Here is a 27,186-nt window from a genome sequence, read left to right as displayed (position 1 = left end):
AAAACTACTGCAACTGCCCGTGTGTCAGTCCCTGACAAGAACAGAAGCTCTGAAATATATGTCATGTTACTTAGAAGTGTGCACATCATAAGGATGATGGCAAAACAACACACAACAGTGGGAGTGGGTTCCAGATTATTTTCTTACCAAAAATAATGATTACAAGTATTCAAATCAGATAACGCAATCCTTAATAGATTAATACAACTCCTCTCTAGTAATATAAACAGTCCTTTTCTGGCTCTTGGGATCACCCAGTATGCAAATCAATTTTGTAGGTGGCATTTATTTTCTTGAGTTTAAACAAACAAGTTCAGAAATGAAATCACTGCTTGACAAGAGAAAGATGATTCAGTTAAAATAGAACTTTTGAGAATGGTTGTAAGCCTGCCGTTACCTTCTGCCAGGAAAATCAAATAGATAAATATCTCTTTTAGAGAGAGTCTTTCTGAGGGAAATTCTTAAGCCCACCTGCCAATAACATAAACAAGCCAAGGGCTTTTCATGATATAATGCATGACAAGGAATGCCATTTTTCTCTAAATCCTTTGTTAAGCAGTATGAATATTAATAGGTAATGAAATACCAATTCCAATTTGCAGCCAGAGAGTTTGTGCTATTCTTCTTGTGGGTTTAGTGAAAATGGGAATTTATGAGAACCTTGAAGGCTTCTTGAATAAGCTAGCCAAGAACTTCATTAAACAATATTATCCCTCTTGTCAAAAGGCTAAAAATCCTTACCTACTGTGAATGAGTTCTTAAAAGAAGTAATACACATATGTTATTTTGTTAAATACTGCAGTCAGTACACTGTGTATGTACTGAGGATCAAGCCATGGACTTGTGCATGCTAGGCAGGCATTTTATCACTGAAATACATCCTTACCCCTTGTCTGTAATTTCTTCAGCAACAGAAAGTTCCAGTCTTTAGAAACATGATGAAATAATTTCTCTTTAGTTATTAATTTAAAATCATCAAGGTATATCCATATTTCAATGGCTAAAGTAATATGTAGCTTAAATGATGTTTTAAAATAAGTATACATAATTCATAATATTTTAATATGATTTTTGTGAATATTACATAAATCAAAAGCCCAACCCAAAGTCTTATTATCCTACCTAACTTTCTTGAATGAAATATAACATGAATATAAATAAAACCTTGAAAGTGTAAAAGGCAGTGATAGAGACAAATTTGGAATATGATCATAGATTATGCCTGTGAACACTTTTTCATAATATTAAAAATGAAAAAATAGATGAATATTAAACATTAAAGCAAGAAATGTTATGATGTAATTTTATCTGTACTTATCAATAGATATTTAAATAGTTAAAACTGACATTTGCAAATAAATGCTGCGTATCAGTAACAAAAGCATTAAGTCGTCATGTATGTAAATTATAAGTTTAGAGGTTGATGTGCTACGTTCTTCCCCCTGTAACTTTAATGTGCTCCTCCTTCCAATGTCATTTTTCTCATTATACATTTCAAATGAACAGAACTGACTAAATATGAACATATTCTGTTTTCAAAACATTTAGTAAATACACTGCCTCATCTTTCAGGGGAAAATATTAGTATTGAATTTCATTAGTTAATGCTTTTTAAGAATTACTTTTGCCCACTCAACTTTACGATGAGAAAGTGTTTCTATAAAAATTAGCCTGAGAGATTTAACAAACAAATATTTCCAAAGCCCTGGTGAGTTTTAATTTGAATGCACAATCTAGGAATTACAGCACATCTGAGCAAAGTATCAGACATTCTAGATCCGTTGCAATCATAGGACTTAAATATAAAAGGAAGATGGCAAATTAGGGGCAGAAAATTAAAAAGAGCCGAGATTAAAGGATATTAAAAATGAGCTAAATTAAAATTCATTCATCCTCAGAGAGAAAGAAATAGAGGAAGCAGATGTTGAGGTAAGAAGATAAGTAGAACACTTAGCAAAAGAAAATAAAGGCTAAAAAAAAACCCTGAAGTTTCCCTAACCCCCTTTAGAAGACAATGTCACTACAAAATATTCTTTGACTTAACCTTTTATAATTTTCCCTTAAAAGTGTATATACAGTGTAGACAATAAAACAGAAGAAAATTATCTTATTAAATTAAAAAACTATAGAACTTCAGAGGAGGTAGGTAAACATTTATTTTCAGGAAGAGCAAGGGAAATTTGGATCAAGGCCAAACTCAATAAAACCAGCAACCCTGGACCAGGGGAAATTGCACAACGGAATTATTTCACAAATGCCAGTTGACAGCAGTTATCAAGGACTAGAAAGACAAACCAAAGACTTCTGTGACTCTGTCAAACAGCAAATGGGCATCTGCAGCATATAAAACAAGCACCAATTGCTTGTCTCCTGGGGTTAAGATATAACAGTGAGATTATTGTAATGCTGAGTCCTAAGGTCCAGATTGCATGCTGACAGCTCACTAAAAACTGTTGAAGATGGACTCAGAGAGGACAAAACTAGAAAAACTAGTGCGGAAGCTACTGCCGTATGTTGGGGCTGATAGGGAGCTACTATGTACTCAAGTGTTAATGCTTACCCCCAGTATCCTTACTGTTCTAGAGCAAGTTCTCATGTATTCAAAATGATGTTGTGTGACCCTTGCTTTCAAAATTATCCCTGATTGGTCAATAAAGTTGCTGACAGCCTGGATGTGCAGAGGAGAGGTAGGTTGAGTTTAGGTTCCTAGGCTTGAGGGTGGGAGAAGGATAAAGAAGCAGGTCTGCATGGGTTAGCATAAAGGAGGAAGTTTGTCCTTAGCATTGGTGTGATGGGGACAAGCAGCCCAAATGGAAAACATGTGCATGTGTTTATGGTGGTTTTGGCTGAGAAGTACACAAGAAAGCTTAGAAATTTAATATCTGCTTAGCCGTAGTGCATTAAGGCTGATAAAAAAAAATCTAAAAGGTTTCTGTGTCTTTACTTATATAATAGCAGGTTAAGGAATAACTCCTACCCTAATAATTATATGAATACATATTAATATTAATAATCATTCAACAGCAATAACTTAGTCAAGATAAAGATTGTAGGGTCTGACTTTTAGAGGAATTGTATGAGCAACCCTGAGGATCTTCTCTCAGGGAAACACTGACACTGGTAGAAAAAGAATGGTTTTCAAACTATCTCTAAGAACTTCTTGGAAATGAACAAAGGCAAGAGAGCAAATGAAATAGTAAATCATAGAAAGATTCATAAAATTAGTGATTGCCGTTGACCCCTGTCCTCCTGAACCAACTTAGAGTTGTAGAGTTGTTAGATCAGGTACATGTAGCCAAGATGACATGACTACGTGCCTTAGCCCTCAGTCTACATCTATGGGTTTTCACCTTTGCAAGGCGGCTCCCAGCATCCTCCTGCTCCTTGTGCGGTGTTCTCCACTAGTTAATAGTGGCTGAGGATACTGGAGCTCTCTTTGGTCTAGTCTCACTAATGAAGAACAGAGTGTAGTCAAAGAGAAAAAGAACATAAAGTTGTTTCTCATAGAATTGTGGTTACACTCCAGGAAGAGTGAACTAAAATCAGGGTTTTCTATACCTATTTGAGACCCATCCTACAAATCCAGATAGAATATTGAGAAGAGCAAGCTCAGTATCCACCTCTAATATCTCTGCAGGAGAGATTTTTACCAAGGAAAACAGGTAATAAGAGGAGAGAAAGCACAATGTTTAGGGAGAAAAAGAATACATAATTCAAGTCTACGGCTGCTTTCAAAGATAGTAAGCATATGTCAATTATTAATCATGGCAATACAAGGCTGAATGTTTAACAGGTGGAGAAATGTGTGTAACAATGACAGCAGAGGTGAAAGGAGAGAGAGCTAATCAAAAGTGCCATTTCTATATCTCTCTGGATTATGTCACTAAAAAACTGACACAGATGCTGAGACGGTATATGTGGTGAGCCCCGAATAATGGTTCAAAATGAAGCAAACCGGAAACTAGAATATATGTTGAAAAATGAAAATAAATATATGTATGCAAACATAACAACTACTCCTCAGTGCCTAGGGGGTAATCAACAGTTATGAATAGCTATCTTCAAAATGAAGCATTTGAAGTTCATAAACTAATTTTGCCCCTAAAAACTGGAAAAAGAATAGCATATCAAATGTGAAGAAACTCAGACCGAAAAATTAGTGCAAAATTAATGACGATAACAAAAGGTGAAAGAGAAGATCCACTGAAACTAAACTATGGTTCTTAGAAACTTTGAAGAGAATCAGCAAACTAGGAAAACTGTAGATACAAAAATACACAACTCCTCAAAAGTAAAGAGCAACCAGAACAACAACAACAACAACAACAACAACAACAACAACAACACAAAAGCAAAAACAAAGAGGGCTAGACTTAAATTGTAAAACTCAGAGGTTTAAATAGTGGCAGCAGTCCCCTGGTTGGGAACACCTGGTGGCACTCAGAGGAAGGATAGCAGGCTACCTAGAAGAGACTTGATACCCTATAAGCATATACAGGGGGAGGAGGTTCCTCTCAGTCACAGTCATAGGGGAGGGGAGTGAGGGAAGGAGGAATGGGAGGATACAAGGGATGGGATAACCATTGAGATGTAATATGAATAAATTAATAAAATAAAATAAAATTAAAAAGGAAAACAAATAGAAAAAATCAGTGGCAGCAGTACAAGCCATATTAAATAAAAGTCACTACCACAGAAGGCTTTGAATACTTCATAGCAATAAATTTAGTAAGCTTAGATAAAAATGATCAGCTAATGAAACACAATGCCAAATGGACTAAATTAGGAATAGAAAATCTGAGTAAATTTATAATAAATCAATTGTCTTGATAACTAAAAAAATCTCACGAAGAAAATCCAGGGCCAAATGACCTCACTGGTGGGTTCCACCAAATGTATAAAGAAGAATTGATACCAACTGCTTATAAAAGATCTCCCCCAAATTAGAAGAGAATAGAAACTTACCATATAATTTTAAGGCCTGTTACTAGTTGGGAAACAAAAAATGCTTTTATGGTAAAACTCAATGTTACAACATTTGTGAATATATAGCCACACCTAGTTTAATGATAGGTATATGTCATGAGAAGTGTGTTCTATTGTGATGTTGTTATGTGAGTGCACAACATAAGGATCGCCTACGTAAACTAAGATGGTCACTTCATTTAGTAATGGGACTTATAGAACCACCCTTATAAATTTAGTTTGATAACACAAAAACCTTGCTTTGTGGCAAGTAACTATAGATGAACAAAACATAGCAAAGTACTAGTAGAACAGTCAGCTACACACAGATGTAGGTGTATTACAAACACCACAAGTAAGTGACATTTGTCCCAGAAATGCAAAGCTGGTTTTCCAGTTGAAAGTCAGTTAGTATAATACATTATTCAAGGAAGCATGGGCCAGACAAATAAACAGCAAACCCCACACAACAAACCCAATACTATTTCATGATAAATACACTTAGATGAGCAGGAATAGGCTGGGGCTCCTTTACTTGGCATCAGTATCTACTAAAGCCACACATTAATGTGTTTAATGATGAAGGATGGACTACTTTCCTTAAGCAGCAAAACAAAGATATTTGCAGCTACCATTTTCAGTCAAAAAATGCCCTGGAGGTTCTAGTTAGGGAAACTGGAAAAGCAAGCAAAAGAAAATGTGACCAGACTAGCAAAGAAGTAGATCTGCATCTGATTGCTTATGATGTGATCTTACATACAGCGAACCCCAAGTCATCATGAGAGCTCTAAAATAATACAAGCAGCCAGCAAAACTGAAGGCTGTGCTATACCTATTCAAAATGTAATTGTGCCTCTGTTAGGAATTTTAAACAAATAAACAAAAATGATTAACATGATATTTGGAAACAGTTCTACAGAGGGAGAATAGTCTTCCCCAGGAACAAGCACAATAATTGCTTATCTCATGCCCAATGCTCACCACAGCCCTGAAAAGATAGCTATAGAAGAAACATATAAACTGAACAAGATGGATTTATTATTTAGGAACACATACACACGTGTATCAACAATTAAAGAAAAAGAGGGGAAGGTTTTGAGAAAGGACAGAAGGTGTTCATGGGAGGATTTAGTGAGAGGAAAAGGAAGAGAAACTAATGACATATCATAATCTCAAAAGATAAAACATTATTTAAACAAGAGAATGAAAATCCATTGTCACTAGGATGATTGTTATTTAAAAAAAAAGAGAGTGGTAAGTGTTGAAGAGTGTGTTGTAAAGCTGGATTCTCCTCATTTGCTGATAGGAGTATTAATGGTACCAGTACTGTGGAACAGTGGGGCACCTACGAGGATGCAAACATTGAGTTAACATATGACCTAGAGTTCACACAATCCCATTCCTGAAAAGTAATAAAGAGAAACCATAGCATATTTCCACACTGTCAATTGTATGTGAATGTTCTTAGTGGTATTGTAATGATAACTAAAAGTAGAAATTAACTAGGATCTGGTGGAATAAATAAAATACAATATAACTTTGCAGTAGATTGTCATTTGATAATGAGTTGGAAGTCCCCAGCCTATGTGATTCTTGAAAACTGTATGCTAGTTAAAGGGAAAATGAAATAAGTTACATGAGTTCATTCAACTCAAACATTAAGACTATGGAATATAAAATGACAAAAGTTATTTTCTTAATTCTTAAGGTGTGAAAGGTGGGCAGAGTGGGTGCTAAGAGGTATGGATAAATTTCCTTTTTAGCTGTTGATAAAATTAAGGTGAAGTTTGACCAAATGTGGTAAAAACCTACTGGGGATGACACTACGTATGTGTGAACTGTATCATATGCCAATATTCCTCTAAGTATCGTTTCTAAAACTAATAAAGTGGGAGCTTCAACAAAGTAGGTAGTGCTACAGATGGCAAGATCAACAAGTGCCCAGCAGAGCATCTCTGTAGATGCAAGAACTTAGATGAGAGGAAGGGAAACTTGAGATGAATCTAACAGTTCTGTCTTGGGGTGTTATAATTGTCCTTAAATTTGAGGAAGGAGATTATATTTATTTTCTGTTCAAATATCTTTCAATAAACTATCTTTTAATCAATGATTAAATTAAGTAAAATCATAACAGTTTTAAACAGGATTTCCTACTTGGGAACGTTTACATTTGAGTCAGGCTTCAAAGGACCTCCTGTTGCTCCCTTCCTTAATTTCCTTTCTGCTGTGTGAGAGACTGAGCTAGTGACTGGCTGCTGCTGATCAGGGCATGATAAAGGCTACAGGTAGAGCTTCTATGGACAGGACATTCTCCACAGTTGTGTGGAGAGCGGGGACTGACTCTGACATGAACTCTGGTGCCCCATATTTGACCACTTCCCCTTGGAGTGGAGGCGTGGTGGCACTCAAAGAAAGAATAAGCAAGCTACCAATATAAGACTTGATAGCCTATGACCATATAGTGGGGAAGGAGGTCCCCTCAATCTCAGGCCTAGGGGAGGGGAATAGGGTGAAAGAGGGAGGGAGGGAGGAATGGGAGGATACAAGTGATGGGATAGCAGGTGAGCTGTAATCTGAATTAATTAATTAAATTAAAAAATAAAAAATAAAAAGGCAAAAGAAATTAAATTTAAAAAAAAAGAGAGAAAATTCTCTATTCTCTTTCTCAGAGCACCATCCTGTCATGATGTGATCTTTCCCCTGAAGCAGCTCATGTGATAAGGAAATCAGGCAGATCTAGATAAAACCTGGTGGGAAAATGATGTCCTTACCCTCCCAGCTTGTAAATAACTAAACCTTGTCAACAAACCTGAGCTTAGAAGTGGTCTACCCTCCAAGTAAGCCTCCAGATCACCTGCCACCTCAGCTGAACTCTCGCCTGAAGTCTCCCAAGAGATTAAACCTGCAGCACCCAGTTAAGTTATTGCCTACAGAATCACACAGACTGCTGCAAAGTTAATGTATATTTTAGATGTTTACATTGTGGATAATTTACTATAGATGTCTACTGTGCTCAGTAGAAGAGGGATAACTGTGAGTATTTGTTCTAAATGGGTATGTGTTCCACAGAGTCTCTCAGGAACTCAACTTATTATCAAAATAGTCATTTATTTATTACGCTAAGTATACAACTTAAAATCTCCTCCATTGACAACATTTTTAAAATTATTAATTATAATTTATTTACATTACATCTTGACTGTAGTCCCTTTGCTCTTACCTTCCTGTTCCCACCCGCCCTCCCTCTTCCACCCTATTCCCCTCCCCTAGACCTCTGACAGGTGGAGTCCTCCTCCCCCACCTTCTGACCACAGCCTATCAAGTCTCATCTGGATAGCCTACATCCCCTTCCTCTGTGTTCCAGCAGGGTCTCTCCGCCAAGGAGAAATGATCCAAAATTTGCAGTTATTTAGTCACTATGAGTATCAATATGTGTTTGTGCATGTGCTGCAGCATGTGTGTAGAGATCAGAGACCAACCTGAAGGTGCCTATTCTCCCCTTAACGTTTGTGTGCTCTCAGATGAGGTTTAGCATCTCAGGTTTGGTGGCTAGCACCTTCGCTCTCTAATACATCTCTTCCACAACATTTTTGACTCATATATCTTTTGAGTTGCACAAGGCTGCATGACGTGTAGCATAGTAGCTGTACTTTGCATAGACTGACAGAAAGGACTGTTTTTTTTTTTTAACGATACTTCTCTTCAGTTCTACTCTCATTCCCTTTAACTATGAAAGTTACACAGCTAACTAAGCATGAAGTTCATTTTAGAATATTCTACTGTTGTTATTTGATAGCTACTTGTGGGTTTGTGGTGGTGGCAGTGTGTGTGTGTGTGTGTGTGTGTGTGTGTGTGAGAGAGAGAGAGAGAGAGAGAGAGAGAGAGAGAGAGAGAGAGAGGGAGAGAATATCTGTGTTTTACATATGTATGTGACTATATACCTGTGTATGCTTATCTGGAGGCTAGAGATGATACTGAATGCCTTCTTCTAGTGCTTTCCACATTAGTTCTAGAAACAAGATCTCCAACTGAACATAATTATGATTCACTGATTGGCTAAGGTGCTGAGCCCTAGTGATTCACATGCATTGCAGGGGCACAGCTGTGTCCTACTTTATACACGGATACTGGGGATCTATACTTAAGTCTTCATGCATGCACAAAAGCCATTCAGCTGTCTTGTTTGATCTTATTTGTGTTTTATTAAGTATAACTTAAATGCCAGCATTTTCATTTAATGAGTACTGGATATGATTATGAAACAGGTATATGTAGATTTCATAAATATGTGTAACTTTTCAACAACAGGACTTAAAGCCATTAACTTAAGAACCTTCACTTACTTAGTTTAAATAAGATACTTTGCTATTCGGTAAATTGTGAGGCAACAGCATCATTATTGAAAACGTTAGCAGTGAAGACAAAATGCTGGTTCTTTTCCCTTCAGGACATTTTCTCATCTGAAATAATCAGCGGACTGAAAAGCCCCACTGGCTTAGAAACTTTAATGAGTGTGTATGCTAAACTTAAAACAACAAAACATATTTTCCCCACAAGTCTATTGTAGAATAAAAATAAATAATTCAGGTTTATGCTACAGGCATTTTTTTCTCTGTGATTGAAATGGAGATGTAGGCCAAATCAGAGATGATTTTTGGCCACTTTTTCACTAGTTGATTTCATGTTACCCAATGTCTCTGCCTTTCTTCAGCCTTTGTTGTCATCTTTGAACATTTGCTGTTTACTGACATGCTCAAGCAACCAAGTGACAGCAAAGCTCTATGATTTATTACAGGAGATAAGTTAAAAATATTTACTCTACTCTTTCATCATACTAAGTATCAATTGAATCCTAATTGACTGTTTTGATGAATAAATTAATACCCTCTGTGCACACGTACAAACATACCTATACACACATGGCATATGTGTCCATGTATGAAACATGTACATGCATACTTACCACAGAGTTAATTTGTACTAATGGATTGACTGTGCATACCCCCCCTACACCACCCTGTACAAACAGATTATGAAGGGTATGTGCTTAGCTAAAACAGTGGCAGAGTTTTATAGTAGTAAAGCTTTTTGCAAAACAATGAAATGACAAACACTTCTTTAATGTGTTATTATCATTGTTTTAAAAACACGTTTCAAGAGAAAACGCACCCTATCCAGAGAGATTTTTAGAGTTCTACAGATACGGACATTATGGCTGGATTTAAAAAAACTATTTCTAAAAATATTGTAGCAAGGTCTTACTACTCCATTTGAATACTTTGTGGAGATGTTATTAAAAAAAAACTATTTTGAAACTCAAAATCTTCTTTCACCCACAGCCCCAACAAGGAATAATTAGGAATGTTAGGAAACACTTTTTAAAGGAAGAATTTAGTACATTTGGTTGTTATGCATATAAATGCTCATTTAGTTTGAAAAAAAATCTCTTTCCATAATTGCTACAGTTGCAGCCAGCTGAGTATTTCAAGATGTTCAATCCAAATTCTGGGACTGATGCTGTCAGTTATCACAAATTTTAGAGCTGGAATTGATCAGTGGCATTATCTGGTCCGGTGCCTTTCTTTGGCAGATGAGCTGATGTAAATTAATTATCTAAAGAAAGTTTGTGGTGTAGAGAATGAAAAACAGAGCCATTAGCATTTTGGGGAAGAACATGAAGCATGAAGACATTAAATAAGTCGCCAACTTTACTAAAGCTGGTTACAAGCAGTTGGGACTAATTTTTAGCCTGCCAATATCTCACGAGTGCTTTCTACCACTCTGTGCTATCTTCATATTGTTGATGTTTCACAAAGCTACCTGGACACAGGAAGATGATTTTATAAGAAGGACATGTTTCTTGACTCTGGAAAGCACTCTTAGTGTCATGCCATGTTAACAGGAAGGCGGGGCTCTCAGAGACAGTGCTTAGCAGACCTGAGTTTGGTGGAACTGAACTCTGGAAGGAAAAGGGTTTTCCTTTCCCTGTGTTTAACAAACTTTACTTGGGTTGTAATATTTTGACTTTGAAACATATAATAAGATCTCTTTTAAACAAACTATAGTTATAGGTTTAAGTGTAGCTCCCAGCATCACTGCCTAAACAAATGTAATTGCTCTGAATGGCCTCTAAAAAGCTTTCTGTGTTTCATTATGAAGCAGTTACATCAGAGTATTTTCCAGAGCTCTCAGCATGTCTGTTGAAAAAAAAAAAGGAAATTACTCACACAGGTGACATCAGCTATTATGAAATATAACGTACAAATCCAGGGAGCCAGGCAGGAGAGGAGGTGAATTTAAGACAAGTGATAAACATGTTTGATTTTCAAAGTAACCACAACATGAATGCTTCTTAGCCAGTTTGTTTTCGAGTAGGGCAAAGGTACTTATTATAATGCTATTCGGCAGTCTAGAAATTTTTAGAAAATGCCCACAGGTTATAAATCCACATTGAAAATACGTGCATATAACTACTTAAAGCAAAATATAACTGCATATTTGTCTGTATTTAGAAAGGAGATAATGGATAAACAACACATATGGATCAGCTACTGGCTGTTTGACTTTGCTGTGAACTCACATGTGCACAGCTGTGCCACATGGTAATTTTTTCTACAGTTCACTTGTGAGTGTGTAAGAGAAAAACCAAGATGCAAGGAATTTTTTTATTATTAAATATTTTTATTTATATATATATTTATATTATTACACATATATACAATAACTACTTACAGCAAGAAGAACCATGAAACAATCGGGAATTATATACATGTTTCATTCAGAGTGTTTTAGCTATTTGCCAGTCTTGAAGAAAACATCTTTCCTATCTTGGTGAGTCTAAAATTCTTAATGTAAATCAATATCTAGCCTATCTCATCATTATCAACTTAAAACATCTATCTAGACCTAAAAACATCTTAACCCCTAAACAACTAAGATTAATTGTAAAACTAAGCAATTTGTTCTTCAACTCCATCAGAGACTTGAGAAGGAATAAAATTAATTACCAGAGTATACAGGGGTGTGAACAGTCTCTGTCATCCTCTTATTTGAGAAGCTGCTAACATACTTTATACTCTGGTAATTAATTTGTGAGGCAGGAACTATTGAGGACTTGCTTACCCTGTCTTGGAAGACTCTGACTCTTGACTCTGACTGCTTCTAAGCTTGCTCTTTTTGAGGCAGAATTCTGTCTGTGGAAGAAATGGGGATATTTTGCCCAGTGGCTTGTTTGCCACATTAGAAGCCATCTCCATAAGGAGGTTCTTTGATGCTCATCATCCTCTTTGAGGTAGGTTGGGTGTTGCCAGGAGTTAACCTGTCTCATTGTGAGTGAATATTTAAAAAAATAAAAAAACTTAAATGCCACATTCTGTATGTCTCTGAGGTTTTTGAGGACTTTATCATTTTTACTTTAACTTTCTATAGAATTATATCTATCTTTTACACCTAGGATGTATATTCTTGTGATTAAAAATAGACTAGTAATTGATATGATCATGAGTTGATCAACTAACAATTAACTTGGATAACTTATTTATCCTAAACAGCCTACAATAGCACTTTAAAAATATTGGAAGTGAACCATTTTATGATGCAGAGGACTTAATTGTCTTGTACGACACCAAGCAGACATTCACAGAAGGACAGAGTTCACTTAAGGTACTTTGGTGCCCTAATGCATGATCTTAAACATTTTTTTTCCATATCTGTGAGTCAGGAATCTCTTCCTGCAGGTATGACTCTGTTCTAGAAACTTAGACAGAAAAGTGAGGTGTTCTTTTAAAATTAAAAAAAAAAAGCAATGAGGTATTACTTTATGGGATCCTATTGTGTTCTTTGGAGAGCTCTGTTTCCTAAAGAAGGCTTTAGCAATGGCAGCCATGCAGTTTAGAGGCATTGTATGTAGTCATGATGGTGTCCAGAACCAAAGTCTAGGCATATGAGGGGATTCTCATACTTTAGTGATAGCATGGGCCACTGTGCAAGCATGAAAATGTTCTCACTTTTTCTGAGGACACAATTTCCATCTTATATTAAATATTTGAAAGGATACACAGCTCAATTAATAACTAATACAAGGTAGACTTTTCCACTGAATATAAAAACATCTTAGGCCTTGAAACAGTAATGTGTTTTTACAAACCCACTGTACAACGGTGGTGAGAAAGCTGCAGACACAATGCAGGAGTGTGGCAGTATTGCAATATCATCTTACTTAGGGACTTGGAAATTCAAACTCCACACATTTTTTTTTAATGTTTCAAAGTATTAGTTTCTTCAGTAGTATCTTCAATTATTTAAAAAAATGTAGGAATGTATATTTTTCTTTATCCATTCTTCTCAGGGAGGCTCTTTGCATCTGGCCTAGGTCCTTTGTATATTTTGTTATGATTGTATACCTTGGTGTTATTGTGGGACTTCTAACAGTGGGGAGCAGGGACTGTCTCTGACTCTTTTGTCTGGTTTTGAGACCCTTTTCCTTGTACTAGGCTGCCTTGTCCACCTGGATATGAAGGTTTGTGCCAAGTCCGATTTTAACTTGTTATGCCATGTTTGGTGGTTGATGGAGATCCCATGGAGGCTTGTTCTCTGAAGGGAAAGGGAAGAGTGGATCTGGGGGAGAGAAAAGCTGGAAGGAGGACTGGGCAAAGATGGGGGAAAAGAAACTGCGGTCAGGATGTTGATAGGTGAGAGAAGAGTGAATGAATGAATGAAAGAAAGAAAAAAATGGATGAATTTATAAATAAATAAATAGATGGATAGGAAAAAAGTTCCTTAGTTTAGATCACAAGGACAGGCTATGTTTTGCCCCTATGCTGTGGGGATGGCTTTCCACTACACAGGAGTCTAGGGGGAAAGTTTTGGAAATGCAAGCCTCAGGCTTTGCAAATCTATCGAATCAAAAAATGAAAGCAAGGACCTAAAGTCTGTGTTTTGAATACTTTCTAGGTGAAAAACACACACTAAAGTTTGAAAGTAATTGCCGGAAATTTTCAGTTCATCTACACTTACAAAATGTAAGTTTTGAAAAGCAATTATACTTTACCATGATAGAATGGTGAAATACAATGTTTTTTGAAATGCTTCTTTTTTTTTTGAAATGCTAGAATAAATCCTTCAATAAGATGCCAATTTCCGAAAATGACCGTGAAAATACATAATTTCTTATTGTCCTGTATAGAACTCACATATTTAATATCCTTATGCATCTATAATATTTTTACAAATGTGTGAAATGACCGTGCATATCTACTCATACCTGACATAGAATATCTAAAGCAACTTAAATATTTAATATATATATGTGTGTATATATATAAAATGTTTAAAATATGTTTCCGATTCTATTCTTTTTTGTTTTTTTACATTTTTTCTCCTTTATTAATTTATTCTTGTTACATCTCAATGGTTATCCCATCCCTTGTATCCTCCCATTCTTCCCTCCCTCCCATTTTCTCCTTATTCCCCTCCCCTATGACTGTTCCTGAGGGGGATTACCTCCCCCTGTATATGTTCATAGGGTATCAAGTCTCTTCTTGGTAACCTGCTGTCCTTCCTCTGAGTGCCACCAGGCCTCCCCCTCCAGGGCACATGGTCAAAGGTGAGGCACCAGAGTATGTGAGAAAGTAATATCCCACTCTCCACTAGCCTTCACTTACCAGGAAACTGAGACAGAGGGGAGGACATCCTAGTGGGACTCTAGATGAGAGAATCATGGGAGAATGGCAAAGTAGAAGGATCCAGAGCGTCCTAGAAGCCTACAAGTAGAACATTATGATAGGCAGATTTGGGCTCACGGGTCCCGCTCAAACTAAGGCACCAGCCCAGGACGATACAGGTGGTAAACCTTAAATCCCATTCTATTCTTAAGGGATTCCACCAAGTTCATTGTTTCAGAAGGCATTACCAGGTCATAATCACTGTGGAGAAATGCCACAGTCAAATGCACTCACCAGGGCAAATTCTTTGTTGAGAATCATCTGCTCCACTAAAGATGACTCGTTGTGGAAGAGGTGGGGCTGCATGTGGCTCCACATGTGAGGAAACCACCAGAACTCATCCACAGACCTCAGCAGAAGGTCATCTCCTTCATCTTCCTCTTCAGTCCCTGTAAAACACCGACAGTGGCTTTTTGTAGCATTCATTTAATTCTTTATGCTACATTCTCAACAGAAAAATAATGAGTTTAATCTAAGCTACTCCAGAGATGAGAGGCATGAGTAAGGTGTGGTGGGTACTGCTGACCACAGAGGTAGTTTGAGAGTACTCACTGCTGACGGTGCTTAGAATTGGGACCACTTGCTGGCAATAAACAATAAACATATATATCTATATATGCATATAAGCATGTATATGTTCTTTATTCATAATGATTTCATACTGAATATAGAGGCCTTGATTAGAGGAGATTAACATTTCCCTCAAACTTTTCTAGTTGTATCTACACTTGAGTTGATAATTTGATGAATTTTGTAAATTTTTTCTGATTATGAAAACATCATAAATCTATTGAAGGGATGTGGAAAATACAAGTACTCTATAAAGGCAAACTAAACTAAATTAAACTAAAATATAAATAGGACAACCTAGAAATAATCTTTTAGAACTAACCAATGAGAAGTATCTTTGTATTTTTCTTTATAGTCTTTTAGTATTTATTTTAAAGAATGAACATTTTACTCTATGGAACTATACATATTTTGTATCATTTTATAAATTTAGACACATTCTAAAATGTTCTTAATTTAATCACATAATAATTGTCATATATTCTCAAAACACTAAACTGAATAAATAAACTAAAAATGTGTTGTTTTCTAGGATATCTTTGTTTAGTTTATTCTTTTATACCACAATATATTTAAAAGGTAGGTGTTCAATTTTCTTTGTTTTATTAAATTAAGGGGCTATGCATTCATGTTATTGTAAAGGTTTTAAAAAATGTTCCATTTGTGAGTTCAATGAAAAAGATTTCCTTAGTCATGGAAGAAATGATATTAAGTTGGCAATGGAGTTTGGATTCAATTCCTATAACTGAGTCTCTTCTTTCCTATTTAATTATCTGTTTGATCTTGAATAAGTATAATTTGGAGTCCCAGTTTCTTGGTTTAAAACTACAATGAAAATACTGTTGTCATAAAGTCTTAGTAAAAGGTCAGGAAGATGAACTGATGAAAGCACTTCACCTTGTGACATCCAGATAGAAGTGAAATAGCTACAAACATCTTCCAAAAATAAAATCAGCTGATGTTTAATTGCTTTCATTTTAACTCTTATATTTTTACACATTCTTAAAGGTTTACCCTGCATAGATCATACCTTTTAAAATCAAACACCGGGACTTCTTAAGCTGCACTTGTAGCACGCTACTTTCCTAGAACACTGAATACTGAAATAACTGAATCGTGCCTTCTTGAAAATAGTCAATGGTCTTAGCCTTCTACCATATAGAGTTAAAGAACAGAAGTCTGGAAATGAATGAAGTCTTTATGAATGAGATGACAACATTTATAATTATAAAGATTATAAACAACCTTTATGAGTTGTCTGAAACAGTTGGTATCAGCCTCCTAATTCACTGACTTTTGTTAGTGTTGGATTCCAAGCTAAAAATTGTTTATCATTTCCACTGGTGCAGGCGTTTATTCTCTGTGTAATTAAACCAACTGGAGTAAGGCACTTGAAACAGTTGCTTATGTCACAAGAGATGAAAGAATTGCTAGTTCTCCTGCCCGCCCTCCCCCCACAAATCCCATTCTGTTTTTCTCTGAGTACAAAGTATTTGGGAAGGCTTTTGTTCCCTTTCAGCACTACTGATTTTTACTGTGCATTGCAGGAAGCACTGAACATTTCTTTGACCAGGAACAAGGTCAATTACTCAATTTATGGAATATTGACATAAACAGTTGAATGGCTGATCATGAAATACCTGCAATTTTGTATAGAAGATTATGCTAATTTACAAACACTCTAGGCAAGGTTGAAAGTGACATTTTTCAGGTTCCTGCATTTTAAGTATCATGGATTAAAGTCTGCCAGCCTTTTTCTTATTTTATGCTGGTCATATAATTCAAAGCCACACGAGGCTGACCCTTGACACTCTGCGTAGCTTAATGAAAAATATGATAGCAAATCATTGCTGGTACAACACAGTAGAATGTTAAGTGATTTCAAATCTAAACGGAATTGCCATATTTAGGCAGTCAGAGCACATACTTTTACAAACTCATGTTACAGGTCAAAATGTTATTTGTAGTTCATAATAGCCATATTGACATCTGTTAAAGATATTGAATTAGCTGTTCTCCAATAAACCTTCTACTTCCAAGCTAAGGCAAAATTATATCTAAATGATCATCAGTAAAATATATAGTACACTTTGTTCTTATTTAAATATGATGCCCTTTTTTATTAAAAAACTTTTTCCTGTTTTCTAGATTACATGTTTTATGTCAGAGTGACATACACAAAGGTTAATATTGTCACCGATTTTGCTGGGTCACTGCTGTAAGATAAAGATGCACTTCTGAAAGTTCTTTAAATCTGCCCCAACGAGGTTTTGTCTTTGTCGTTGCTAAGGACTGAACACTGAACCTGAGGTAAATGCTCTCCTACTAATCCACAGCCAGGCAGGGGGGTGTCAATAATGCTTTCAGCAAGATATAAACTATAGATTAACAGACACTGAGGCAAAATTATAAGAAAAATAAGATAAAAAACATACCATTGGCTCTTTAATCTCTTTTGCACAAAATTCTGTTCATTACACACGAAATGCTCTAATTTCCGAATGTGAAGTTATATTTTTTAGTTTTCTTTTTACTTGATACTACCATGATTTCACATATGGGAATATATAACCACCTATATTAACTACCTGTATGACTCATGGTAGCCAGCACAAGTTCATTATAAGATGCCTACTTTAAAAAAATGATACCTACTATCCCCATATTAGAAAAGAGATTTAAATGAGTATTTCTAAGACCTTTATTCTCACAGAAAACATTTTCAAAATTACTATTAATGAGAGTTTACAATGGGAGGTAAGCTTATTAACACCATTTTGGAGATGTGGAAACTAAGGCACAGAAAGTATAATTAGTTTGTGTATGTTTCTATAGTTAGTAAAATGTCAAAACCAGGATTTTAACACAGCCCATCTGTTTCCAATGTCTGTCTTTTAAACCACAATGTTTAAAGAAAAATGAAAAAAGAGTACACAACTAAGGAAACAATTTTGTTTCTTTCATCTTTAATGTTAACACTTTTTTTTTTTAAAACTAAGTGAATGTTTAGGGAGTAAAACTGAAAACCAGGGAAACCAATCTTAATCCAATTTCCAAACACTACTAATGACAATTAATGATCTTATTAGGTCTAATCATCTATTAAATTATAATAATATTGAAAATTCTCACTAGAAATCATGTCCAGTTAAAAATAAAACGTATAGCACTCCCAGAAGGTGGACTAAGATGAAGGATTTCCATTCAGTAGAGCTTTCATGACACATTTTCAATCAAGATCTAAACATTTCCAGGCTTAAAAGTTTCATTTTGTATTCCACATTTCTATTTTTTTCTTTTTAATCAACACTATGAATTCCCCCTCCCAGTATGTCACCTGTAGATGAGTACTTTGAGGGAAGGGCTAATAATATTTCATTTTAGGGTGAGATTGACTTTAACCTGTGAAGGTCAGAGAGGTGGACAGGTAGGAACACATGATAAATGCAAATACTTGAAGCCATTTATGGCATGCAGCAGGAGTCACTGCCACACTAGAAACATACAATTAAATGTATTCAAAACACCGAGACTTTCAGTCAACATCCTCCCGTACTGGGAAATCAGATCATCCAGGGAGGGAAGAAGCAGGCTACTTCCTCATGCTTTCATGTCACAGCAACAAGGACACAGAGGGAGTGAACTTCCTTGGCTGTCCACCATCTTTTCTATAACATTAAGACTTCCGATAGAAATGTGACCAGATATGGGTGAATCGTGTTTTTACAATACTAGGTGACACAGCATTCAGCACTTGAGGGACTTATACTCATTAAGATGAAGTCAACATAATATGATTGCACTCTCGGAAATTATTTTTAATACTCCTTTAGACAAACAGTATATCAGTTAAATAAGAGTTATGCATTTATGGGGAGAAAAATTAATTGTTTAGGATTTATGTATTTGTACATACATAGGTCTTATTTGCGAAGTGAGCTATTACCAGAGTCTAAAATTACAGAATGTTTCATTCATCATTTCTTGGTGAGGCTAGGACAAACTTAGAGTCAATGAAGTCTGTTTAAAAGATATAATCTGATGCCCCCTATTTGACCACATCCCCCTGGTGAGGAGGCCTGGTGGCACTCAGAGGAAACAGAAGCAGGCTATCCGGATGAGACCTGATAGGCTGCGATCATACGGTGGGGGAGGAGGTCCCCTTTTGTCATAGATCTAGGGGAAGGGAGTAGGGTGAAAGAGGGAGGGGAAGAATGGGAAGATACATGTGAGGGAATAATAGTCTGGATGTAATCTGAATAAATTATATATAAATAAAAATTTAAAGAAAGAAAGAAAGGTAAAAAAAAAGATACAATTAAAATGTGTCTTTTGGGGGAGCATTTTAATAACTGTTTTTGAAATATTAACAAGAATTGTCCTGTTATTTCTTAATGAAGGTATACAGTGCCCATGCTCAGAATGAGAAAGAAGAAATGAGAAGTGACATAATTTCTGTCCACACTAACATCTGGCATGTTTAATATGTCTAAGCACAAAAAGGAAATACAAGCTGAGTTGATTATATAGTACATTTCGGCCAAAAGGATGGATTTACTTCCACTGTGAAACTGTGGAAGACAAAATTGTTTGTGCATGAACTCCAAATAATCTCGTAGCTTTAATTCCCTGTGTGAGCAGAGACAGCCATCACATGTATCTGCTTTGTAACTTCATCATTAGAGCTTCTTAGGGCTGAACTCATTTCTTTAAGGGCACTTTTGGAGAAAATTTGCAAAATAGTGGCGCTCTTCACAATTATAAGCTGGGTTCACCTCACTCATTCAGAGATGACTGGCCGAACTCTCTGCTAATTTTCCTTTAAAATACAGAATCATTTGATTCACCAACTGTCCTAAGTACTAATTTTCATTCTACTACTTGAAACACATTTACATATTTCAAAGTAGAACAATAAAATAATAAACAAAATGAGGAAAAAAAACCAAGACATTTCTACTTCACTCCTCCAATAAACCACGCTAAGCTTTGCGTTAGACAGTCTCCTTGAGTGAAGTAGCTGTCCTGAGGATGGGTACAGGGTAAGGTACATGAGAGCATGGAGGTAACTGTGAAATATTTCTGTTAAGATTCTATGAACCTATAGCTTTACGTCTTAAAGCATTTAGCCCACAGCTGATGGATGCAAACAAATCTTGGATGCCCTCTTTACAGAGGTCCCAACACATGTTGCTTTACCATTGTTTTCTGCACCAATGTAAGACAATTCACTTTATGAAAGTAGTTATCTAATGCAATATAGCACAATGCTACTGTTCTGAAGATAAAAGGCAAAGTCTGAATGTGCAAATGCAGAAAGGTAAGAAAGAGGAGGTCATAAAATAAGTACACAAATACCAAACCTGTTTTGAGAATTTGTTTAGGGCCTGTGAATAAACAGAAAGACAACCGGATGGAGGTGGTGAAATACATGGTGATTTATAAGGATTTTAATGGATACCAGTTCTATTTAGTGAGAATAGTTTTAGGAAAATTCTCTTCAAAGCAAGGTAAATTAATAAGATGACTTATAGTGTCTACTGCATTACTTTGAGATTATAAAATCCATATTGTATTGCCAGGTGCCTTTTGAAGGAAAAATAATGTATACAAAAGTATCTATCAACCCAACTATTCAATGGTTAAAAAATGCTGCCCAACGAGGTTCATCTTACCATCGCTGTCATCAGCACTGTCCTTACATTGCACATTGGTTAATGTGACACAACAAAAGGGTGAGTCCAAAATCAACCTCTTCCTCTTTTGCCTTTGATTTTAGTTGGGTGGTTTTTATTTATTTATTTTTCTTGTCAAATAAACAAACTCATTTAAAAAAATTAAGCTACTTATACAATATACCCAAGTTTCCCCTCCCCATAATCAATATAGACATACTATTTCTACTATTTATGAATTTTTTAAAATTCTACATCCTGTTTATATGTATCTGCCTGAGAACACAAAGCTACTTCTTACCTGTGTGGTAAAACTTCCCTGAAAATCCAAGGTTGAAGGTAAAATTTGCAACCTGAGTGCGCAGTAAATTTTGAGTCTCTAGCAATGCCTGAAATAAATAAGAAATTAACATGATTTTAGAAAAATAAATATGAAGCCTTGGGATGCTTTTTTTTTCACAAATATGTGTGCAAGAGAGAAACAGTAAGCGCTTTACGGAGCCTCGGTGTCTGATTGGCATAGATTGTGTATTCATATTGCAGCTTTTGTAATTATTACGGATGTTATTTCATTGAAGGTCACCAAACTGTGAAACAGTTAAATCCTAAGCACATTATGCATCACTGAGAGCCAATTCTCCAACTGCACAGCCTTGAAATCATTTTTCATTCTGTATGAGACATTTCTTGAATTTCAGATGATTACAATTTCCTTCCGTGGGGAAGCTTTTTAAGAATTGTTGCTATGGACAAGTCCTATACATGTTACTAAAGTCCGAGGTAGAAATTTTACTTGCGCTACATACAGTTCATTATGTGGCTGTTGCCACTTCTATGATTCTTAAGATTAAAATTATGAATTGGAGACTTGAGTTTTTACTTTGTAAACTAAGGAACAATGTACATTTTTATAAGGCACTGCTTGAAATTCTAAAAAAAATATGGAGTAAATATGATGTATGTGGCCAATTCCACAATGAAATATTCTCTAGTCTCCCAACAAAGAGAATATTTCCTTGATTTCTAGATTTTGAATTACACTATCATAACTTGCCATTTATATGTTAGGTAAGAACCAATTGGCAATAAAAAACCAGAATTACTGACTCTACTAATCCTTCAGTTATAGCCTCCTATCTTAATCTATATAGAATAACTCAAATCTCTTTCAGATTTTTGTTTGCATATTGGCATGTATATTAATTTATTGATTTTTTCTATTTTTCAATAAATTTTACAAAAGACTTTATTATGATTATTAATTTCAATGCATTTTAGTGATTGCTAAAATAGTGCAAAAAACAGTTCAAAAGTCAACCAAAATTTAGATTGTTTACTTGATATTAGTCATGGTAAATAGGTTCACGCTTCAAAAATTTTATGTTCCTTATTGTTCTTTGTAAATTGTTTAATTTTAATATAAGAGTAAGAAAGAAACATGGAAAAAAGAAGGAATGTGTGAAGGAGGGAAAAAAGAACAAGTAGATATTAATAATATAATATAATCAGTGGTTAAATGGTTTCCAAGACCATAATTAGGTAGAAACAATCATGACCAGTTCTTTTTGAGACAGGGTTTTTTGGTATAACAGCCCTGGATATCCTGGACCTCACTTCGTAGATCAGGCTTGCCTAGAATTCACAGAGTTACTCCTGCCTTTGCCTCCTGAGTATTTGGATTAAAAGTGTGATCCACTATACATGGCAACCAATCTTATTTTAAGGTTATCAATGAAATAAAAGAATGAAAGAAAGAAAAGAAAAATAGTGGGAAACTATACTCTTTAGTTTTGGTCAATTCTAGCATGACATTTTTTTTTATGAAGATGAAAATAAAAATTAAAAATGGTGTTGTTAAAATGCGTTTTTTGTTTGTTTGTTTGTTTTCTGAGACAGGGATTCTTTGTGTAGCCTTGGCTGTCCTGGACTCATTTTCTAGACCAGGATAGTGTCAAATTTACAGAGATCTGCCTGCCTCTGGCTCCCTGAGTTCTGGGATTACCGGTGTGCACTATCATGCCTAGCTACGGAATTTCTTCAGGTTGTTGTTGAATGACATAGGATAAAACCTTTAAAACAAAATTGTGCATTTCCTCATTTGTCCCCCAGTTCAATGTTCAGTTCTTATGATTACACATTTTGAAAAACATGTTAGTTTTTAAAATTTCCTTCTTTCCTCTCTAATCCTATCTACTCTCGCTTCTGGAATGATGCTAGGCTCCCGACATAGGAAGTGAACTGGAAATCTGACACATGTAGGATATTCTATTAATGACTCACATTTTATCAGCCATTTTACTTCTTTAATTTGTTCTATATCTATAAAATGGGATAGCAAACAGGCTTTTTTAATATTACATCAAAGTGTGCTGCAAAGAATCAATTGCTGCACAGTATGACTTCAATAAATAGTGTTCAATAAACAGATTCAATAAATTCTTGAGATGTCTCTCTTTCCTATAATTCATAAATCCATGGATGTTTAAATCTCTATTTAGGCTATCTGTATCTCTCCATCTCCTCCACTTCATCATGTAATCCTTAACCTGAAACATTGCCTCTGCCTTCTATGTGTCCCCATGTCTTTCTCGTCTATCCTCGGCTTGAAAAGCCACCTTTATTCCCAATCTGCTCTCCTAGACGCCTTCCGTTCTTTAAGTCTCTATTCAAATGCCATCTTTCTGGAGGAATCAACCTTTAATGCCTCAAGCCTTCTCCTTTCTTCATATCCCAGAGAGTGTTTCTAAATTAGTTTCTTAAGATTTAAATAAGTTTCTGCGTTATTATACATACTCTGCATCTCATTTCATTCTATAGTCAATAAGAATGTTCAGGTTGAGCAAATCTTAGTCATTTTTCTGTATCCCTTATTGGAAGGTATAATATTGTGCACATGAAGTGTATTCATAGTCAGATAAAGGCACACGGTAATGCATAACAATAAATAGGTTTCATTCCATTTATTTTGTTTGTTACATTTTTTCAATTCTAAAATGATAAATATAGATCAGCCAAGTGTCGTATCTGAAGAGTAGAGACAAAAACTTATATCTCACCAGCCTACTATATAATATCAAAATCGTGTAGCGCTGTGTTTCAGCTACTCTAAGGGGGGATTAGAGGCCAGGGCACATGGACTTCTTATTCTTGCACTGCTTAACTCCGTAGCATCACACAGACATTTCCATTCATGAAAAACAAACTACTGACCAGGAAGGAATAGGGCTCCTAGTACAGTGCATGTCATGACTACCATGGGAGCAAAACAACAAATGCTATGGGAAGAAAACAGATGGACTCATAAGTGTCAAATATGCTCAAGGTGTCTTACTTTGTGCTAAGGAAACAGGCTTTGTGTTTTCCCAACCCACAGAACAGGCAATTTTCTATGTTTTCAGTGATAACAATACAACATATAAAAATCAATTAATCTCAATGGTTATCCCATTCCTTGTATCCTCCCATTTTTTCCTCCCTCCCCTTTTTCCCCTTATTCCCCTCCCCTATGACTGTGACTGAGGGGGACCTCCTCCCCCTGTATATGCTCATAGGGTATCAAGTCTCTTCTTGGTAGCCTGCTATCCTTCCTCTGAGTGCCACCAGGTCTCCCCCTCCAGGGGACTTGGTCAAATATGAGGCACCAGAGAAACACAGGAAAAATCTAAAACTCCAGAAGCAAGATCAGAGCAAAAACAATATTTGAAGTTAAAAGTGGATGAAACCTAAGGAATCTTTGTAAGTCAGCTTCAGGTTTTGGAAAATATTGTTAATAGTCTGGAAATGATGTATCTCAATTTGAGAATAAAAAGTTCAATAAAAGTGAAATAAAATAAAAGCAAAATACCAGGTAGCTATAAGTATGCCTTCATATATGAATATGCTGAGGGAACTTAACTTGAAATTAGATGTAAAATAAAATACAGTCTGGATAATTGCTTTTAATTCATATAAGAGAATATATCTAGAATTAAATTTTATCCTCATTCTGTTTATGAGGATCTCACTAAAGAAGTTGATAGGACATTAAAAGTAATAAGAATGTAATATCCTTTTAAAAACACAGTTTTTCATTATTGAAATTGACATTATTACTTTAATTTATTCTATGATTGCATAATGAATTCTTCAGTACTAATAAAACAAGTTGATCTTTGTCCTTAAAGTGAATACTATTAAAGAGACAGATGGAATTCAAACTTAATTTGTCAGAGCATTTTCTCAATTAGAGCGTTAAGATTCTCAATTCCAGAGGCCAGAATGAGCTCCTGGTTCAGAGGCCTGCCACTGGAATCAGGTGCATATTTTATCATGTGCTCCAAAAAAAAAATGTAGAGAACTTCTCACTAGCCATGTGAAATAATCTTCAGGATGCTAGGACAGTTCCTGTTCCCAGCATGCCCTCTGCACAGGTAGGTTGATAACAGAGTCTATGGACTCTGCACAGGTAGGTTGAGGACAGAGGAGCCTACGGGCTCTTATTTGAATAACAACTGAAATACTTTTAAGGAGATTTCAAGGAACTCCAGAAACGGGTAAATACATTATACACATGTCCCATGTTTCAGTTAATTCTTACACACAGGCTTGTATATGAGTTTACACTTTTCCGTAAGTGTATTCAATTAATAATGCATACATATCTATATATGTGCTTTGATCTATTTTTATGAAATTTGTTTTATCCACTTCTTGTTCTTCCAGAATTTCTTGTTATTTTTTGATATTACAGAATAATTACATTTCCACTTTCTCTTCCCTTCATTTTACCTTCCCATTCTTCCTTTTATTGATAACCATACCATCACCCCCCATTTCTTTCTTTTACTGAAAAAAATATGCTTTTCATTCAATATATTCTAATCATAGTTTTTCCTCCCCAAAGTCCTCTGAGACAACCAAGTGTGATTCTGTCAGAGAACTGATTTTTCATTTAACAGTGGTGATTGATTGGCCTTAGATTCTTGGTAAGGGATGTGGATTTATGTCCACTTTTTAATCTCAGAGCTGGGACTTCATCTGACGCAGACCTATGCAGGCCTTATACATACTGCCACAGTTTGTGTGAGTTCATATGTGCACCAGTCTTGGTGTGCCTAGAAAGCTTTATTTCCTCAGTGTCCTCCAACCCTCTGGCTCTTATAATCGCTTTGTCTCCTCTTCCATGAGGCTCCATGAGCAGCAAAGGGAGGGATTTGATGGAGCCATCTCATCTAGGATTTAATGTTCCAAGGTCTCTGCACATTGTCCAACTCTGGGGTATCTGATTTTACTGCCTGTGTTAATGGTGTCCTCTTATGAAGGTCTTTTCCTGTGGCAATGAGTTCACAACTACTCACCACAATCTCTTCTATCAGATTCAGTGTACTTGTTTTAATGTTTAAGTCTTTGATCCATTTGGAAAAGAGTTTTGTGCAAAGTGATTGGTGATTGGTATGATCCTGTTTGCACTCTACCTGCAGTCACCCAGTTTGACCAGCTCCATTCATTGAGGATGCTTTTGCCCCCAATGTGCATTTTTAGCTTCTTTGCCAAAAATCAGGTGGTAATATGTATGTGGATGTGTTTTCGTCTTCGTTTCAATTGTATTTATCATCATGACTTTTTATGAAAATGCCAAGCTTTTTTAAAAATAATATAGCCTTGTTGTATAAATTTAGATTAAAGATGGTGATAAGCTTTTTTTTCCAATTTAAGATTACTTTAACTGTCCTATTTTGTGTGTGTGTGTTTCCATATGAACCTGAGAATTACTTTTGAAGATCTGTAGAGAACTGTTTTTGAAATTTGAGGAGATTGCATTATATCTGTAAACTGCTTAGGTAGGCTTTTACTACATTAAACCTACTGAAAATGAGATGGAAGATTTTTTCCTTTATCTTTGGATACGTTTTTCAATTTCTTTCACCAGTATTTTAAAATTTTTATCATACAAGTCTTTAACTCATTTGGATAGAATTACAGCAAGATATTTGTGTGTGTGGCTGTTGCTGTATTGCTGCCCTAGCTTCATTATCAGTCCATTTGTATCTAGGAAGCCTACTGCTTTTGTGTATTAATTTTGTGTCTTGCTACTGTTCTTAAAGTGTTTATCAACTGTGTGACTTTGCTGGTGGAACTGTTAGAGCTGCTTATGCATCTAATCATATCATCTGTAAGTAAGGATAATTTGACTTCATCTTTTACTATTTGTGTCTCCTAGGTCTCCTTCAGTTGACTTATTGCTCTAACTAAAACTTCTAGTACTATATTGAGTA

General features: G+C 35.6%; 1 protein-coding gene across 1 annotated transcript in view; it reads right to left on the bottom strand.

Moving 5' to 3' along the window:
- The window catches only part of NDST4 (N-deacetylase and N-sulfotransferase 4), a 292,909-nt gene that overhangs the window by 142,121 nt on the left and 123,602 nt on the right, over positions 1 to 27,186 (bottom strand). The window contains exons 3-4 of the mRNA XM_084757602.1: positions 21,234 to 21,321; positions 14,922 to 15,076 (exon numbers count right to left, since the gene is read on the bottom strand). Coding sequence (XP_084613728.1) covers positions 14,922 to 15,076; positions 21,234 to 21,321 — 243 coding nt within the window. The remainder of the gene's footprint in view (positions 1 to 14,921; positions 15,077 to 21,233; positions 21,322 to 27,186) is intronic.

This window comes from Acomys minous, assembly GCF_964271855.1.
Source record: "Acomys minous genome assembly, chromosome: 14".
NCBI lineage: Eukaryota > Metazoa > Chordata > Mammalia > Rodentia > Muridae > Acomys > Acomys minous.
Note: the sequence above shows the minus strand (reverse complement) of the source record. Positions and strands in the feature narration are given on the sequence as shown.